At 39.5% G+C, this 20,369-nt stretch overlaps 1 protein-coding gene across 5 annotated transcripts; it reads left to right on the top strand.

Moving 5' to 3' along the window:
- Positions 1-620: 620 nt before the first annotated feature.
- Positions 621-19,679, top strand: tasor2 (transcription activation suppressor family member 2). Of its 5 annotated transcripts, none has more exons than XM_068602349.1 (22): positions 621-1,195; positions 1,550-1,698; positions 1,839-1,934; positions 2,039-2,111; positions 3,750-3,841; positions 3,948-4,085; positions 4,233-4,366; positions 4,451-4,467; positions 4,709-4,808; positions 4,916-5,010; positions 5,143-5,249; positions 5,692-5,764; positions 5,910-5,981; positions 6,080-8,191; positions 8,577-9,330; positions 9,488-9,935; positions 11,127-14,843; positions 16,916-17,038; positions 17,654-17,807; positions 17,912-18,017; positions 18,333-18,514; positions 19,048-19,679. In XM_068602349.1, the coding sequence occupies exons 1-22, from the start codon at positions 1,162-1,164 to the stop codon at positions 19,143-19,145; spliced, it is 8,874 nt and encodes a 2,957-aa protein (XP_068458450.1). In that variant the 5' UTR covers positions 621-1,161; the 3' UTR covers positions 19,146-19,679. The 5 variants fall into 5 exon arrangements, with proteins under 5 accessions (XP_068458450.1, XP_068458451.1, XP_068458449.1 ...); XM_068602350.1 differs by lacking the exon at positions 621-1,195 and having other exon boundaries at positions 1,234-1,698; positions 6,080-6,550; positions 6,653-8,191; XM_068602348.1 differs by lacking the exon at positions 621-1,195 and having other exon boundaries at positions 1,234-1,698.
- The last annotated feature ends 690 nt before the right edge of the window (positions 19,680-20,369 follow it).

Below are 20,369 nucleotides of genomic sequence, written 5' to 3' on the forward strand. Positions count from 1 at the left end.
GCCATTAATCAAGGTTGACAGGGACCCATAAGTGAAAAGCACATTCATGTACGCACACTTGTGTAAGTGTGCTATAGTTTATTGCTATCTAACCAAACACGATAAACATCTATGTAAGCGCTGAAAAAAAATACAGTATTAGTTTGAGTTTAAAGGTTTGAGGTGAAAAACAGGACAAGATGTTCCTGACAGGGACATTTCTGGTGTTTTTATAGATATTTGTGTGGACTATGGACACTCTGGACAAACTGGGAGACATTGGGTCACCGAACCCTAATACCAAGTTATTGAGCACGTTATGACAAATAGAGGCAGAATGTGGTCGGCTCATGGATTCTTTCCACAAACACTTAACCTCAAATTATTATACAGATCATTACTGTACTAAAAGTTTGGTGGTGCCTCAGTGTGAGTGTTGGCAAACGTGTGTTAGCAGTTAGCTAGGACCCCAACTTCCCCTAGCTCTAGTTACACCGCACACACACACACACACACACACACACACACACACACACACACACACACACACACACACACACACACACACACACACACACACACACAACAGTGTCCATACTGTGTATTTCTTGTGTAATCCAAACCATTACCAGGAACTAACCGGCTGCTAGCGTTACGGGTAGAAACACGGGTTGTCATTTTGTTCGATGTCAGTTCGTTTTATAGCTAGCAATCATTAATTATTCACTGAGAAGAGGACAACACACACACACGCAGCAGAAGAGAACCGCAGGCGCAGACTAGCTTCACTAACACGACCAGTTTGGTGAAGACTTTCAAGATGGAGGTCTCTCCTCGATAGGTTTCTGTTTCTATTTCGAAACGGCACTATTCACGCGCGGACCACCGCTGTGTGCGGACCGAGGTTCTGTCCAAATTAAAAGGACGTATTACCGGATATGAGTGGATTTATGTGGATGTTTTTCTTTCTCCGCGTTCAGACGGGAGCCTTTTTTCTGTAACTTCCTGGTTGTCGCATTAATATGCCAGTGGAAATTGCGGTGAGAGCTCAAGTTACTTTGAAAGGTTCTCCGGACGCAGGATTCATGGGACTTTATATATCTTTTGCAATGTTCAACAACAGAGACACGTGTTTTCAATGTAGGCCGAAGGGAGAACGACAGATTTCATAAGTATTCAGCAATGGAAAGTGGGAATGGTGGTGCCTCGACTAAAGGTGACGAGCTTGTTTTTTCTTTCTTCTTCTTCTTCTTCTTCTTCTTCTTCTTCTTCTTCTTCTTCTTCTTCTTCTTCCCCACGCGTGTAACGTAACTTTCACTTTAGGATTAACATTGAATATGGATCAAATATGTATTACCCCCAATCAGTCTGTGGGATATCCACCGACTAATGCTGTATGGAGAGACTAAAAAAATGACGCGGGCAGTTGGTCTCGTGTCTCACGGTACACAAAGTTCCGGGCTTGTGAAACTTTTTCCTTGAAGATTAGCGAAAACGGAATTATGTTATTTCGAGGTATCGCTTGTTATGCTAATTAATGTCTTTTACATTTTTTTTGGTCCACTTCCAGGTGTTTTAATACCCGTCTCAGAACGATGTGACGTTTTTCAAAGCAGCATTTTGACTCCACTTAAAAGTGCGTACTTGTATGAGGAGTCAAAACAGTCTTTCAGGTACAAGTCCGCTGTCTTGGTACAAAATCCAGCACTGGAAGAAAAGGTCAGTCCAAATCTTTTTACACATTCTCTAACATTTGGACGTCATTGAATAAACTGGTTAACCTTGAATATCTTCACGTTATTAGCAGCAGAGGGTGTTACAGCTTTCAAACTGACGTCTTCTTCCTTCTATTTTACCAGTATAATGCTTTCCGAGAAAAGAGAAGAGAAGTAGGTTATTCAGAGGAGGATCTGAAGGAATCTTATGGATTTTTGTTGTTTGAAGATACCAACCAGGTAAAACCACTGAAACGCTGGCACACCTGAGAAAACCACCATGCTCAAACAAATCCCAGTAATTATGCTCATTTACATTTATGCTCATTTACATTTGTTTGAAGGCTAATTCACTAAGAGAAACTGGTGTGCTCCCTGGAAACAGCACATGTACAACACTGGGAGATCCCTCAAAAGGTAAATAATGATAATACCTGTTTTTCCTCCTCTCAAACTGCCATATGTAAACTCTTAGTGAGGTCACAGCGACATTTTAGTACAGAGAGCTCAGCTGTGACCAACTTAGAGGTCATATTACAATGCAAGAAACACCAAGTGAAAACATCTAAACATTTTTTGTAAAATATAACATGGTTTACTTACCATTTACTTGATAAAAATGTTAAAGAAAATTACAATAAGCTGTTAGTATAAGCTTAGTAAAAGTGTTTTATCCCAAGTTATTACCTTGACGGCCTTATCCAGGATTTATTATTTGTGCATGCAGCCTATCTGCGAAGGAAAGGTCCATGTGGAGTGGCTGGTCTACTGGTGCCATTGAAAGTGAAAGCAAGTTAAATAGCTATAAGAATGTAATGCAACTGAAAGTGGAAGAATTTCTTCTGCGAAACAGAAACTAAATGTTGATTTACAGGATAGGAACTGTGCCAAAGGCAGAATTGCAATGGATTCAGCATTTGTTTTTGGTTTCCATATAGCTTTTAACTTGTAACATAGAACTAATTTAACTGTAACAAAGTTCTATGATGTTTTCCTTTATAACTTCACATTTTAAATGTCGCAAAGATTGTATTTATTATTCCTCCAAACACTCGAGACTGATAAGCGTGAAAGTTTTCAGGTATAACCATTGGTCAAAGTCCATGTTTTTCTGGAAATGGTGGTATAAAACAGAAGCTCCGCTATGTCATGTTATTGAATCTAACAGCTTTGCATAGGATTATTCGTCTCTGTTTAAGTTCCTATGCAAATTGCAATGCTACTCTGACAGACTTCATCAAATACCTTTGCATAACCGATCTGTTTATTTTTAACATTACAACGACATTTCTTGATGGCCAAAAGAGACATTTAAAGGGTTATACAGTCCATATTTTTTCTATTATGTCGTAACTTTGTGCACTTGATTAGCACACTGCTGGCAATGGAGGGTTAAAAACACACCAAACCTGCCAAACCAGGTTTTTATGTTAGACTCCTTGTCAAGCCTCCTACATATACATACTTGCAACCTCTGAGAATCTGTCTGAATGCACCCATTATCAGGTTTCTTTTCTATGCTCATTCATATGTCAATATATTATAATAAAATCCTCACCAAGAAACAGTCTAAGTATTGAAAGTAACTGTTAAAATTCTATCTCCTGGTGACCATTAGAGGTACCGTCTGCCGCTGGGAGATTACACGTTATCCTTGTGGAATCTATAGATAAATATAAATAAGAATTAAAAGCTTTGTTATTAGTGCGAATAAACATTTTCAGAAAGTATTAAAGTTTTCACTCCTTCCGGACTTTCTTTTTTACCGTAATCACTTGTTTCTAAGCGTAATGAAATGTGTTCATAATGGCTCAATGTGACATTGTTTTGAGTTCATGCTCAACTAGCAGTGAGTGAGGTCCTTCTGATAGCTGTTACTGGTGTGGTGTGTCCTTGACAGCCGTGACACATTTGTCTTTCAGGGTGTGGCGTTGCTACTGTAGGACATTCAGTTATTTCGAAAGGCACTTTGAAATTATTAGTAAATTGTCAGTTAAGTAGTCAAGTGACATAGTTAAGTGACACATGAAGTAAAAGTGTTCTGTGTTTACTCAGGTGTTTACATATCAATGTACTCGGACTGTTTGGATCTTAACCGCTGGTATCATGGGAAGTCTGGATACATTGCCATCATCAGGCTGACAAAGGTATTTGGGGTGGGAGGGCGGACAAAATGAATTATGGTCATTGTGTTTTTACAAACAAACAAAACGATTAATGAACAACATCATTTTGCTTTGTTGTGACCAACAGGGTAGAGTTAAAAGGGTTTTAGAGAACTACACCCAAAACTTCACTGCGCCCACTGTGGGGTTTGACTGTCATGTGTCCGAACAGTTGCCTTCAGTATCTTCCAAAACCAGCTCTTTTCTTGCCTTTGAGAGAACTCAGGTAAGTTCAGGCTGGCGATAGAAAAACATGCATTAATAATACTTTGTGTCTTTCTTATGTCAGTGTGTCGACACATCTAAATGTTGATGAGAGAAGCATGGGCATAGACACCAGGCAGCTCAAGTGTGTCTTGTTTTGTCCCTGCAGTATTACATGTATGAGCTGCTAGATGATGGAAGCAATGTGAAGACTCAATCTCCCAGCGCCGCCTTACCTGCTGCCATTGTATCATTTTCATATGCGGATACCAAAGCAACACTCGAAGCGCCACAGGAGAAAAGGTGCTTACTTTAGCAACTCAACTTTTGTGTATGAAATGGAATTCATGCCACATTGATTAATTGTTTCCCAATTTCTCTTTTCAGTGAGGAGAAAAAACTTGGTAAGTAATATGTAATTATAGTCAAACCTAGTGTTTCTCCATACATAATGCTGTCAAAAAGCAAAACAAAAGCACTTCCATCAGGTAGTTTGGCACAATAAACGGCTCATATACAGCTCCTATCTAATTAATGTTATTGAAACGAATACATTGCCATATCTTAAAACAATATTCATACACCAATATCATTTTACTTACCAAGAACTGTTCATTTTTTAATTGAATGTTTTTTCCACCCCAGTTTGTCAATACTTTCCGTGGAGGGGTCAGCTTCAAATAGGCTCACAGTTCTATGATGTTGGGCTGCGATCAACAGCAGGGGCCTTGATCCCTGCAGTACTGTAAGTTAAGATATGCACATAGTAAATGCAGACTTTTTTATTCTTAAATGTCTTATATCATTTAGATTTTTTAACCTATTGTCTGTCTCTTGTCTTGTTTTTTCAAGGCCACCCATTATTGAAATAGGCCGAGCCATTTCCATGTTGAATCTGCGACAGCTGCTGCCGAGAGCTGTCTTTGAAACCTGCTTTTCTGGTGAAGGTGTGCTGTGAGAAAATTGTAAAAAATCAGCCATGTTACACAGGAGTTTCATCTTCAAGCAATGTCTCAACACACTTCTTTGATTTATTGAACATTTCATTATTGAGTTTGGCTCTTTCTTATGTCTTTTAGTCTTTCTGGATGGCTTATACTTCAGTTTGTGTGAGTTGGTTTCTTCAGAGGTGGAGGAAACACACTCTCTCGCTCTACTTCTGCGGGAGATCAAGCAGAAAGATCTTGTGAGTTGTTGTTTATAGTTATCCTGCCAGAGATTGCAGCGCTTATTCGGTCATTCCATAAAATGTCAAAATATTGTCACAAATATACATCACAATTAATTTAATCCCAAAGTAGTGTTTATTCAGTTTGATTGATGGTGAGCAACCGAAAGTTTTTCATTTAAACTGATATTTTTTTTAAAACAGACAAACCCTAAAAGTTTTACAATTTTTACAAGCAAATGATTGGTGTTTTTTTTCCGAATAATGAGTAACTATGACATTATTTTTTAAATGTTTATATCTTCTCTGTCGATTGTGTAGTCTTTAGCGTCAGTGCTGGAATGAGTTGGTCTCCTTTCCTTCATACATTTTATTGTGCTACACTATATTGCTTCTGTTGAATTTTACTTGGTATCCAAGAATCGGAAAAAAACTGACAAACATGCTCATTCACGCGCAGGCTCTCACTATTCAGCTGAATGATGGTGGTTTTCTCATCCTGTTGCACTCCTCCCATTTCCTCAAATATGATGGTAAGATATTAAAAATGGTGACTGAGCACTATGCTATCGGTTTTACAACTAAATTTGTTGACTTTATCTTTCTTTCTTTTTAACAAACATGATTCAACTTCATATCAGCTACTTGCAATAATCTTTTTTCCTTTTCTTTTTTCAGATACTGGGTCCAGTGCTACTGATGTCCTGCAAGGCATGTTTGTGTTTCCAAACTCACAAGTCATACAGAGAGGTGATTAAAGCATGTGTTTAACAGTGGATGTTTTAATTTGATATTTTGATGAATACAAAGTAAAGATTTAACAGGTACACTTTCTAATTTTTTTCCAGACACTAAATTTCGGAAGAGAAAGCTTGCCATGTCATCTGAAATCCTGCAGGCTCTACCAGTGCTAAGTTATGCAGAGGGCGAAGTTGAGAAAACACCTTTTGACCCAAGTGAAGAACTCTGTGAAGTCTTGGCTCAGCATATGCAGACTTACGCGGCACTAATAAATCCTGGGTTGGCGTCAAGTCCCACTAGGGAAGTCAGCGTCTTTCCTGATCAGTATGATGTGCCGGATGCCCACAAGCACCTCTACTCATCTCCGGAGTGGACTAACAAGGCATGGCAGAGCTTCAGGTCATACCTGAGCAAACCAGACTCTTTTCAACTGCCAGTGTCCAAGGCTTCAGAAATCCTAGCAGCTGGACAAGAGGAGAGAATGGAAGACCTTGATGATGATGTGTACATTTGTCTGTCATCTCCCGAGGAGCCAACAGCCCAACCTGTTAGCATGGAGTCGGAAGACCAGTTGACAGGTCCGAGATCTCCTGTAAACAGTGAAACACCTGTGGACAGTTATTTAACAAACACGGAATCACTGGTTGACTTTACAACTGTCCCTCAAAATGTTGTTCCAGATAATTTGCAAGCTGGAGATGCAACCAAAGACACTTGTAAATCGGATAGGAGTCTACTAAATAAAACTGGTGACATGGGGGAAAAAATTCTCTTGACTCCTTCTACATCAGATGACCTTCCTGCAGAGCTGATTGTCAGCATTACTTCGGCAGAGCAAACTATCACTAATGAGGGTTTAAGTATGATTAGTACTGTGTCTGCCACAAAGCAAAATGACTTTCAGCTTTCTGGTTTTTCAACAGCCAAATTACAAACAGAAGAAGTGAGCTGTCTGAATGATGCGAGTATGGCAACCAAAAAGGTTTTGGATTGCCCTGAGGTCACAAAAACCAAACGGAGGAAACGACGCAGGGGACCTTTCACAAGTCCGAAAAAGGTATCTAAAGCTGGCATAGAAACTTCCAGTTTACAAATACCAGTGGAGGATGACAACTTCAGGACACGGAAGAAATACCGGACTAAACTTAATGTTGATCGAAGGAAAGTACAAATGCGAACGTGCAAATTTAGACAACTATCAATCGATAAAAATGTGATCTCTGCTTCCGTTGGATTAGCAGTACCAGATGAGAAAGAAACAGCCCCTGGACCGCAGGGCTTGGAAAACACCATTGTTATGGACTTTGAAGCTTGTCCTCTGAGAAAAAAAACGGAGCGCTGGGACTTAAAGCCAGTCATCAGTGAATGTGGAAGAATTTTGGTTCCTCATGGCTCTGTGGATTTTGCTGATCAGATTAAGTCTTTAAAGGATGAACTTCAATCTACAAAAGAGGTACAGTGTCCTGGAAAAATGTTGGTTGATACCTTTGTGAATACCTCAGACGAAATGATGCAAGAGTCCAATCCTACTCAGGAGACCGTAGTAGGCGGAACAGAGGCCACACCATCCAAGGATAGAGGGAACCATCTTCAACATGTGGTCAGCGATGATAATCCTGAACACAGTATTTCAGGACCGTCAGAAGATGGCAAGGGTTCATTGATTTTGAATTCAGAGAGTAATGAGCATTTTTCAAGGACTCATGTCACAGCAACTCCTTCAGAAGCAGTTAAAGAAAAACCCACTGATGCCCTTTCCCTGGGAAAGATTGCAAAAAAGGGTGAATTTCTGTTGAGTAAATTAAAATCAGTTCTTCTACGAGGAAAGAGAAAAACTGATCTCCTCTCAGAGGAAACAACTGTACATACTGCCAAGGACACTGAGCCCTGTCTCAAGAAGGGCAAAGTTGAGTCGCAAGCTGGGAACCTAAAGAGTAATTATGCAATTACAAGTGTCCAGGATACCAATGTGTGTGTCAAGGAAGTTTCAAAGATGCTCTCAGTTGACCCTATTTTTGCATATGCATTAGGTCTGACCCCTAAAGAGACAGTAGATAAGATACAGAAAACAGAGAGTCGAGATACTCAGCAAGAGCAAACAATTTTCGACAAGCAAACTCAAATCCTACACAGGCCTTCACCAATCTTTCCGCGAAGGGGAAGGATTAAAACGCTCAAAAAGCATCAAGGCATCTCTACGGAATATGTCAAACAGAAATGTAAGTCATATCTATGAATTTCTGCATGATTATTTTGTATGATTTGTAACATCTCCTCACTATTGTGCATGATATCCAAACTAACTGACCCTTTTCTTGGATCTGTCACCTCTGCATCTGTCCTTTGCATGCCATTGCTGTGCTTCGCTAAGTCTTTGCTAGTTCTTCATTTAATTTTGCTTTCCTCTTGCTTGTGCTACATCTTGCCTATCCTATGCATCTGCACGCAAATGTAGCATTGTTGGCTTTTTCAACCAATCCATTTGTTTGAGACAATGAGAAGTTGGTAACAGGTTCCTGATAGTAATACATTGGTATATTTAATGCTTTCAATGTGCTACTTTTATTTTCATTCTCTTTTCTCTCCTCTGTTTTGTCTTCACAGGGTGGTTACATTTTCAAACCCCAACTTGTTTTGCCAGTGAAAAACTCAAATTGAAAGAGTGTACTAGGGATAATTCTGTCAGGAAGACTGTTAAGGAACAAATTAACAGTGCTTGCTCATCTACAGATGCTTTGAGCTTACTTGCTGACTTGGCACTCAGTGCCAGTAATGACCAGGTCCCGCCACAACCAGACCCATCACTTGAGAGAAAAACTGAGACAAGTTTGAAGAAGTGTGACCTTTCGAAAGATCTTACCAGTGCTGAGCAAGAGTCAGTGCTTCATTCTCTGCTTAGACAGCCTGCTGCTAGACCCATGCAGCCTCTTGAGTCTACTTCACCAAACCATCTTGTGGAAAGCAGAGAATGGGTTGGTTTGGTATCTAAAGAACATGCTTACTCATTGCTCCCGTCTTCCTCTCTACTGTTGGGTTTGCCAGGTACACCTTTCCAGGTATCCCCTTTAAGTGGTTCTTCTAGACTGCTTCGCCATCACCAGACAATGTATGGCAATGGAATTAAAACAGTACTTCCACCTGTCGGCCAGGAAGACGGTAGTGAACAAAACCACAGAACTCCAGAATACCTGAAAAAACACATGGTGCGCAGAAGAAAGTTCAGACACTCCCGCACCTTTGTTAACAAGGATGGATCTATTCAAGTCACAAAGCAATGGAAAGAAAACTATGACTTTGATTTGGACAGCAAGTTTTCAAATGACTCGAAGGATAGAACGATCGTCCGAGCTTTACATGGGTATGTACATTTGTATTTATTTATACAAGTAATTTCTACATAATAGTATAAAAAATGTATCTTTAGCCTTCACATAATTTTAGTGCTATTCCTGTTTGTATTTAGTTACTTATTTTACTGAAAGAGCTAATTTTTGTGCATTTCACACCTTTGATAGCCCATGGGACTTCTCCATGCAAGACACCAGTGAAGAGGTACGGCTCATCGTCCACATGTGGATAGGTCTGTTCTACAGCCGGTCAACATCCAGGTTCTTTCATGTTGACTCATATCCACATTCAGAAGAGAGTGATTCTTTGTCCAGTAAAATGGTTTCACCTCCAGCTCAGTCTGAGCTCAAGGCCAATTCATTTGCTCCTTTCCCGAGTATTACGGACACTTCGATTTCTAAAGTTTTGGACTTCAGCCAAAAAGAAGACTCCAAGTTGGACCAAGGAGCAGGGATTTTGGATTTGTCACTAAAAAACACCAATGCAGAGATTGTCAGTCCAGATCCACAAGCCAACAGAAAAGAGACGTCTGCGTCCATTGATCAGAAAGAAGCAAGTGAAACATTAAACACACTCGAGTCATCTGTGGGACCAAAGGAGGCAAGCGCAATACAGGTTGGGTTCCGTTCTTAATGTTACATTAAAGACAAACTATTATGCATTTAATGTTTTTGTCATGATTTTCCAATGGTATTTACAATATAGAACAATTAAATAATATGATTTTTTTGCTTGCCATGCAGTAATAAACACATACTCATTGACATAATTAAGGGACTACCAATACATATTGAAGGTACTAGGTTTTTCTGGCAGAGTGTTTTTGCATCTAAAGGGCAGTCACAGGCTCACTCTGCAAATCTGTCCAGACCTTTTGGCCATAGCTTATAACCATTGTCCCTGCAATGGCGACTTTGACAATCTCCCATGTTCTACTGTACCACCATCTGATATACCGGTAAACACTCTGAAAGGCTATTATTACATAAGACCAAACACAATTGGGACTATCCTTTTATTCTCCGGGGAATATTCCAAGATAGTATACAACCAGGATTTGTGAATATCTTCATTACCACATGTCCTGTTTTGGCCTTCTCATAAGGGTGTTCAAATCATTCTTTTTCTGGCCTATAGACATGGATCAATTGGCAATGGGAGACCTTACTAAGAACTGTTGTACCTTACAACACAGCTCCAATGCAAATCTCTCAATCATCAATGCATACTCCTGGAAGAGCAGAAATAGATTATATGCACATCTTTTATCCTTTTTAAGATTACCCAATGGGTAGTCTAATGGACGTCCATCCAATCTTCTGAAGCCCCCAATGTACAAACCATATACTAGAAAGAGTATTGATGTTTGTGTACTCATTTCCAAGAGCCCTGTGCAGTCCCTAACATGAACCATGCTGCTGATGTACTGTATGATTGCTACAAAGATTAACCAACTGAAAAGGGAATGCCTTTTAACATCCTATTTATTGTATTAGAGCTCTGTGTGATTGGTGGGCATAAAATGGATGAGTGGACAGAATTATTAGATTTAATGCTAAAAACGGGTACTTTGTTTATGACTGATGTACCCGCTATCTCCTTGAAGGAATTCGTCACCCTAAAATCCCATTTCTGTCAAAATCATAATTTTAAAGAATGTGTGGTTCCCTTTCTGATTGTGATTTACAGTATTCATTGTTAGAAACCTTGAAAAATCCCTGAGAGAAACAGTCATGGTTTTCATGTGAACAAAATCTATTTGTACTTGATGTCATTCTTATTCTGTTTTAATTTTTATTTTTCCAGCGTTCCAAAATGATGGTACACTCCACAGAGATCATCAATGAGGTGAATGATGTCAGAAGTGCCGATGAAAATAAGAGGACTTGTACCCCGTTGGAAAAAGAGAGAGAGAGTCAGGAGCCCATCAATTTACCATCTTGTATAGGTGGTGAAACAATGATTTCTGTACAAGAAAAAATGAAAAGGGTATCTGTTCGGCCGGAAATGAACCAAACGACTTCAGGAATTAACCACGTGTTACATGGATACAGCAATCAGAAGACTGATGTTAAAGATGGAAGAGAAAATTCAGAAGGGACAGAGATGAGTTTAGTCCAAAACCATGGAAAGGATTCATCCAAATCTGTAACAGACAAAGAGGTAGACACCACCAGAGAAGCAGATGATGTGCTTCATACAGTTGAGCATGGTGAAACTGAATCCAAAGGAGGGGAAAACTGGGAAGTGAAAGAAAAGCCATACCAAGAAGGCAATGTAGAACCTTCTTTAGGAATTGGCCACGTGTTACATGGATACAACAATCAGAAGACTGATATGAAAGATGGAAGGGAAAATTCAGAAGTGACAGACATGAGTTTAGTCCAAAACCATGGAAGGGATTCATCCAAATTTGTAACGAATGAAGAGGTCGACACCAACAGAGAAGCAGTCGGTGTGCTTCATACAGTTGAGCATGATGGAACTGAATCCAAAGCACAGAAAAACTGGGAAGTGAAGGAAAAGCCATACAAAGAAGGCAATGTAGAACCTTCTTTAGGAATTGGCCACGTGCTACATGGATACAACAATCAGAAAACTGATATGAAAGATGGAAGGGAAAATTCAGAAGTGACAGAGATGAGTTTAGTCCAAAACCATGGAAAGGATTCATCCAAATCTGTAACGAATGAAGAGGTCGACACCAACAGAGAAGCAGGTGGTGTGCTTGATACAGTTGAGCATCATGGAACTGAATCCAGAACAGGGGAAAACTGGGAAGTGAAAGAAAAGCCATACCAAGAAGGCCATGTCGAACCTTCTTCAGGAATTGGCCATGTGTTACATGGATACAACGATCAGAAGACTGATATGAAAGATGGAAGAGAAAATTCAGAAGTGACAAAGATGAGTTTAGTCCAAAACCATGGAAGGGATTCATTCAAATCTGTAACAGATGAAGAGGTAGACACCAACAGAGAAGTAGGTGGTGCGCTTCATACAGTTGAGCATGATGGAACTGAATCCAAAAAAAGGAAAAACTGGGATGTGAAAGAAAAGCCGTACCAAGAAGGCAATGTAGAACCTTCTCCAGAAGTGATTAATGCAAAGGATCCAACAAACAAAGAATTGGATATAGTGTGCAATGGACATGTTTTGGAAAATGAGATGCAGTTACCTACAGAAGAGCCAAAAGCAGTTTCACCAGATGTGGCTGAAAATATGAATGAAGATGTGGATTGTTGTACATTGCAGGAAAGTACAGTGATGGAAGATCACATTGGAAAACAAGATGGACATGATGAGAGAGAAAGTTGCATTTCACCTGTGGAAACTGACAAAAGAAATGAGGCATTGGAAAAGATCCATAGTATGATTGTAATTCCCTTTATTGGAATAGACACCTCTGGGGAGGATACATTGCGACCATATGATTCATACTCACAAGGCAAGGTTGAACAAGTTATTCAAGGCCAGGAAGAAATACCATTCATCGGTAAAACTACCTACACTGAAACTGTCTTACCTACAGGAGTATGCAGTGACTCTAAAATGGACTCTGAGAAGGCAGAACGCTCTGTTGGCAACATATCACTGTCACTTATTAATGTAACTAAAACAAACCATCCGGGAAGTGAGTCTGATGACCGATGCTCCACCCCGACTATGGATGAGAAACCATATGAGTATTTAACCTGCTCTGCTTCTGCTCTGAATCAGAAACGTCTAAGCAGAGACTCAACATCCATGAAGGATGAGATACCTCACAGGTCTACAATAAACTGTGATGCCAGCCCTCACTGTGATCTTCACCCTGATGTTGAACTAAGAACTCTAAGAGTTCTACAAAGTATAGACAAGTTCCTCTCCATATCAAGCCACAGTGACACATCCAGCCAGATAGAAACAGTTGATATGAAACGCACTCTTGATCAAACCGCTAAGCCCAGAAGCAAGAACATCACAACTTGCTTTGTCTCAAGCCATACCTCATTTAACTCTAAGGACAAGAGAATGAGCAATACAGCACCAGCTGTGGTGGCGGCCTCTACCTCACAAGAACTGAACACAGAATCAGCAGGTCACTTTCTTATATCACCGTTCAAAAGTAAATTAGAGGAAGTACTTGGTGTTAAGTTGCAGCTTCAGAAAACAGACTCATCAGTTCATCAACACTATTTTGAAAGAACGGATAAGATACAGGAAACCTCAAGGTCTGGTCCCGCTACTGAGAGTTTGCAAGCTATTAACCCAACTGTTGACCAAGATAAAACAACATCAGAGACCAATTCAAATCATGAAGCACGTTCAAATAGTCAGCGCCCTGTCATGGCAGTAAAACCATGTCAAAGTGATGAAAGTCAAGGGATTTCTAAATACATACAAATTAAAAATGCTGTAATGTCACATTTCTCCAAAGATAAGCAGACTAAAAACCTCAAAGCCACATACATTACACCAACCACAATGCTCTTGGTGAAAAACACAGAAAGTCTCATGAGAACTTCTAAAGGAGTAAATGATGTCAAGCAAGAAGCTAGTGAGCTTTCGACAAAGAGCAGTTGTTTACCAAATGTCAGTGACAGTAAGTCACAAGACATTTCAAAACTTAACAAAATCCCCTCTTCTCAACCTGTGCAGTCTTTTGAATCTGCAAAAAGTTCCTCTAAGTTCAATGATAGAAACCAAGGTTCAGTTGAGACTAAAATTAAAAACAACATTCAGATGATTCAGAAAGAGTGCTTTGATGCATCAACATCACATGCAGATAACGACAATGGTGCCATAATAGATGACGGTCTTTCCCTTGGACCTCAAAGCTCACTCATTTGTACGGTCTATAACACCGACCAGAAAAGATCTTATTCTTTTCTGGAGCAGGTTTCGCAGAGGTGCATACAAGATGACCTCACTGAGGCGTCTATGGAGCAGGAGTGCCTTATCTTCTCTGAAAAAATGAAACATCTTCTGAAAAGGAGTAAGAGGGCACCCATCAGTCAACAAGACACGCATGACATACTGAATTTGTCTCGCGCCAGTCCTGTGACTGTGCACTTTTGCGGTTTAGAGGAGCAGGAGGATTCAGTGGATCACTTGACAACACATTTGAGCGCACCGTCACTTGTTGGACAGAAGATCAAGGTGGACATGCCCGAAAGGAAAGACCTGACAGAGAAAGAAAAGACTTTGCGCCTTCAAAACATTTCTCCGGGAGCAGGGAACCCAATGGAACATGCTGGAGTTTCTGCTGTGACTTCCGAGTGTGCCAGGCTGTACAAGGCAATGATGACTGATGTTTGTGCTGTCAAAAAGATCCCATCTGGACCTCAGCACTTCAGAATGGATAGAAGTTTACCAAAGAGTGAACCAGGCAACCATTTTGACTTCTGTGATCAAATGAAGAGAGACCTGGATAAAAGTTTTCGCAGTAATCTGAATTCAGTTGTGAAGAAGTCCTGTAAAACAAAGTACAGATTCTACATATTAGTGACGTCAGATGATGCCTTCTTTGAGGAAACCAAGGTAAGACAAGTTTTAAACACATTTCCACTTGTAGTATTTCTATTGATGATGTTTCTTCCAGGATATACCATTTAAAACTTGCATTTCTGAACAAACTAAAGGGATATGCCACCTAAATTGTAGTTGTTGACAACGGTACACTCCTCCCCTGTATAAAAGGTTCCAGCACACATTAGTTTGCTGCTCAATGGAGATCAGAGGTTGTGGTCAGCTTCAATTGAGGTTTGCACAGTGTAAATGTTCATTCAAACTTCTCAGTCCACCGCTGAAGAATAAGCAAGCTCCTCTATATGATCATTTAATCCCACAGTTCTTCAAAATATGACTAAATATTCTGCTTGTAAATTAGAGGTGGGGGGAAAAATCGATCCAGAATAGTATCGCAATAGTTTGCATGGTGATATTGTATCTATACACGGAAGCCAAGTATCAACCTTTTATGAAATCAATTATGGGAGACATTGGAGAAAGAAATGAGAAATGCGTCATCTGCGTGTAAATCAAACGTCTGGACTTCCTGTCACTCCAAGTGCCACTGCTCGCACAGCTGTTGCACAGGACAACATCCACTACACAGCGTGGGTCAAAGACGATTAAAAAAACATTAAAAACTCAAACTGGCTACGGGTACTCTCGTAGCGCTGGAAGCGACCGGTGTTATGGCTTAACACGCAGCCGCGTTAACTGGCGACGTTCGGCCGAAAGACACCAGTTGACACGGCCGCCAGTCGATCCGAAACACCGTCATCCCGACGCAGTTCTTGGAGAAGTCAGTGAAATTTCTACGGATAATATTATGAATCCAGACACGATGGTGTCGGTGATGCGCCGACGTGGTTATTTTCATGGTGGATAGCAGAAATGAAAACTTTTTGCACGGAGATATACCACAGAGATAAGCACCGCCCCCTCTCCGGTGCATCCAGCTCAAATGAAGTGACTATGTATGGTAATACAAACCGTATTATAAAAGTATATAACAGTTTGTCAGGTGCAACATTTATGAAAGTGTTTGTCCCATTTTTCTCCAATAAAAATGATTGAAGTTAGAAACTTTTGTTATATAAAATATGTTGTCTGTTTTCTTTTGGGGACAATTTGCGGTTGGAAAAAAAGTAATAAATCGCAATATATCGCAATACTCAATGCATCACAATATTGTATATTGCCTACAGGGGGTTCTATAACAGAAAGATATTGGATTTTGGGTGAAGTATCATTAAAACCTATTCCCGTGAGGATTTTAAAAGGGCTATTATGCAAAACAAAATTGGCCCATAATTACATCTGACTATTCTTTCTTATGAAACACACAGGTTTGATTAGTTTGAACATGTTATTTTTGAGCATTTTGTCGATGGCAAAGTGCACTAACTGGTCGTGAGTAATATAGCACTGCGCAGCGAGCAATTTTGAGCTGAACTTTTGACCGATTCTCTGTTTCTATTTATTCCTATTGCGTGATTTGAAAAAACAAAACGGCAATGGACTAGTCCTTGTTCATTGTTGTTCAAACAAGGAGATATCTATATACATTTTCACTGCAAAACCCTAAATAAAGTGGCAGCTAGCTTGAAGAAGGGAGTTCGCCAGGAAAATCTCAATATTGTATTTCCAGTAATTTGAACTAACCCTTCTTTTAAGTAGATAAGTTTCCATTCTGATATCAAGCGCACAACTGATAGCTTTGTGGTTTGTTTGCATGACGAAAGGTTGCTGTTAGGACACGGTGTCACTCTCTCTGCGGCCGAGTTCTCTGCCATCATTAAGGTTGTTAATGAATTAATTAATGAATTCCTCATTCAGCTTGACCTAACGTTACATGGAATTTTCAACTAATGAAAGTGATGTTGTGTGACTTGCATCATTTGGTGCATTCAGTGCATGAGGTAAACGCTCACAATAACATTTTTTTTTTGTTCTTATTACTACATTTATTTGTCCAATTATTGTCGTTTACATATTTTCAATCAAAAAATATTTTAAAGCAAGACGGGATTTATTTTTATGTTAAAGCTTATGGAAAATGGCTGTTTTAAATTTGGGAATTTTCTTTCTTGATTTTCAAAAAGGCACAGTTGGAGGCAGAGGGTCACACTGCTGCACAGCCATCCCAGTTCTTCCTGGGTGAGGATAGTTCTTCATCTCTACTCATCATCCTCAGGAATGAAGACATTGCAGAACACATTTGTGAGGTAATGGATCAGCTAGTAAAAAAGATCATGACAGGAACAGAAATCTGGCTCCTTTGCCTCCTCCTAGTGCTCCTAATGTCAATTGGAAGATTCCTTTCCGCCCAGAACTAAGGAGTCTCTGACGCAGCTCAGTTAGCAGCCATGATTTCCATTTAAACTGTTAAACCAAGTAGCACTGATCAATCTTTAATCAATATTTGGTTACTGCATTGCCCATATCTTCATATCATATATAAATTGTCTATGGTTAAGCTGTAGAATAAGAAAGTGTATGAAAAAGGTCAAGCCAAACCCAAACACTGCTGACAAAAAAATAGGCTATACAGTAAAATAACCTTGATTCATATTGATCAGCACTGCCTTGTTTGACAGTTTGATCATAATTCACGAGCCGCGATCGACAGCTGTGTTGAGACTCCTCGGCTCCAGTGTTTTCTTCTGCTGTGGTGGAATCCTACAAACACCATTTTGAGCACTGGTGGGAGATTTTCGTTTTTTCCCACGGATAATCTGTCATGTACTACTTCTACCAGGACATAGTGATACTTTGAGAAAATATGATAAAATACTTATGTTTTTTAAAAATTACCAATTGAGCCTTCTGCTATCTTTCAGGTCCCACATTTGCTCAAGCTGAAGACGTCCCCAGGTGTGCAGTTTGCTGGGATTGACGAACCAGATGATGTTGTGAATCTCACCCATCAGGAGCTCTTCACGAGGGGTGGCTTTATAATGTTGGACAGGGCAGCACTGGAGCCCCTCAGCCTTTGTATGTGCACTTTGTACTGACAACCAACGTTTCGTTTTTTGATATATTTTGTCATTTAAGTGGCCAGGTAAACTCATGATGTACATTTTGTATTCATTTTAAAGGCGACATGAAAAAAATGTCAGAAATCTTGCAAGAGTTAAGCGGAATGGGAAAGTGGAAATGGATGATGCATTACAGAGACAGCCGTCGGCTCAAAGAAAATGCAAGGTAGGGGTTAACTTTGGAAGAGTGACAACAAAATACTTGTTTCTTACTTCCCTGTTGCGGTTACAAAGGTTCCAGGTGTTCCAGGTCTTTCTTCTTCTTCTTTTTTTTTTACTGACTGGCCTCTTGGCAGCAACAACAATGTTTTTCCTTAATATTATCTTCTATGTTTGAATTCTCATTAACAGATTGTCCTTATATTTTCACAGTTTTCACCATCTTTTATAAAAGACGGTGGTGATGGTGATTCTGCACTTTATAAAATAATTTCTGTTCAAATGTTGCCCGTCTGAACATTGTGTCTCTTCTCACATTCAGGTTAAGTGCAGAGGCAAAGGAGAAGAAGCACTTCCTCAACTTTTGCCAAGAAACTGGCTTATTGGAGGTCTTGCCTTATCATGAGTGTGACCTCATGTCAAGAGATCTGCCCGACTATCTCACATGTTTGGTCCGTTTGCAGGTCCAGAATATATCGGCCCGTTACCCTGTTTTTATAACCGGTGAGACACTAATGCACATGTACACTTTATACTCACTGAGTCTCATGGTATTGTGAGTTTGTTTTGAATGATTGGTTTTGCAAGATTTAAAAAAACCATCTCTTATACATAACAGACTGATATCTTTCAGTACTTGAGTGCATCAAAACGACCATGTTAATTGGACATTAGTCTCCAGTCAGTCATTCTTTAAACCAATCAAAAGCCCAATAGATGCCGCAGGTAATAGTAAGGGAAAGGAATACCGCATGAGATACTTTGCCAATGACATTCATCCGGTAAATCAGAGTAATTGGACATTATAAAGATCCTCACATTTTACCGGTTGACTCATTTAGTCTGGTTTAACCTGCAAAGGTTTAAGTTAGTGTACAGTTGTATGTTTCTTTTATATCCATCAACCTGCCCCAGCAGATGAAAATGAGTCTTTATATGGACTCATATGCTTCTCAATTAATGTGCATTTACCCCTATTAATTAAGATGAACATAATAAACATAGGGATTGACATGTTGTTTTTTTTATTCTTACAGATACAACAACAGACAGCGCATTTGGAAAGAACGGCATTTTAACGATGACTTTCCAATCTTTCCTGACGTATTCTCAAAGCGAAACCTTTACAGCCTGATCTGCACAAAGTCAGATGAAACGTAACAGTTAAAAACTCACTGGATGTGAGAAATTGTCTACCAGCCATTTTATGGTGATTTCAAACATACATTGTATGTAGCAATATTTTTTTATTCTTGATTTTACTTTTGTTTCAAGGGTCCATTAAGTTGTCATTCAGTTTATGGATAGTGACACAAATGCAAATATATAAAGGCAGGTCTAATGTATATACTGTAAGCATTTTGTAATATATTTTGTATTGTAAATCATTTTTTTACAGTTAATATTTTGTGTTCTTTAAAATCTTGACTTACATTTGCAACACAATCATTATTAGTGTTTGTTGTAGGTACGATTTGACAACATAGCTAAATCAGGCTGTTTTCAAATGGTGTATATTTTATATATATTTAAGTATAATACTGTTAAATGTTTCAGGTTGCTGACATGTACCCTTATCTACAGTGTCGATAAGGATCACCACATATATTTAACATTATTACTAAGAAATGAATGTTTATATTTCATGCCTCGCTACAGAGAAATTTGACTGAGAATAAAGATGTTTCTATAATTGTTTTGCTTTTTTATAAATTCCCCTAAACTGAGCTTAACTACGCACAGACCACGTTAACTGAAAATAGACATGACAATGTTAACATTGCAAGGATGAATGGCCTGCTCCTCAACAGAGCAAATTAACTGTCTCTAAGATGTGTGTCAGTAAATTTAAACTCTCAATGGGAAATGAAAAGTGAGAACTTTAACCAGAAGAGGGCCTCACTGAGAATACAAATCACTTTCACAGAGGGGTTCTGGACAAGACGGCAGCATCCATGTCACACAGGTTGTGAAATCTTATAGCGCATAATGGTACAATGAATTACAGAAAATGTGATTCGCAGATATGATCAGAAGGATAATGTAAAACTGATATAAGTAGAAAGGTGCAATCAGTTGAGTGCAGATCTCCGCAGGGTGGAATCACCCTCAGCTGTCTAATCCCCATGTCTCGACTGCAAGTGTATCGGTTTTTCATTCGCACGTCCTGCCCAACAGATGCGCTGTCACTGTAATCTATGCAGTGGTCTCCACTGGCTCTGTGCAGGCTCACACTGTCCTAACACACCATCCAAGAACAATAAATTGAGCAAACCGGTTTCCCCTACGGTGGTCGTGCTCTAAAATGCAATTTAACATACTATTCTTACCAAGTATTGCGTAAGATTGAGTATGTTCT

The sequence above is a fragment of the Clinocottus analis genome, unplaced genomic scaffold (assembly GCF_023055335.1).
Source record: "Clinocottus analis isolate CAN_PGR_092001 unplaced genomic scaffold, fCliAna1.0.p SCAF_6, whole genome shotgun sequence".
Taxonomy (NCBI): Eukaryota; Metazoa; Chordata; class Actinopteri; order Perciformes; family Cottidae; genus Clinocottus; species Clinocottus analis.

What these genes read in the sequence shown, in the direction of transcription:
- tasor2 (XM_068602348.1), top strand. Translation starts at nt 1,507, where the DNA reads ATGCTAATTAATGTCTTTTACATTTTTTTTGGTCCACTTCCAGGTGTT. An exon ending in CCATCATCAGGCTGACAAAG is followed by an intron (nt 3,842 to 3,947) that starts GTATTTGGGGTG and finishes TGTGACCAACAG; the next exon opens with GGTAGAGTTAAAAGGGTTTT. An exon ending in CGGCTCAAAGAAAATGCAAG is followed by an intron (nt 18,018 to 18,332) that starts GTAGGGGTTAAC and finishes TCTCACATTCAG; the next exon opens with GTTAAGTGCAGAGGCAAAGG.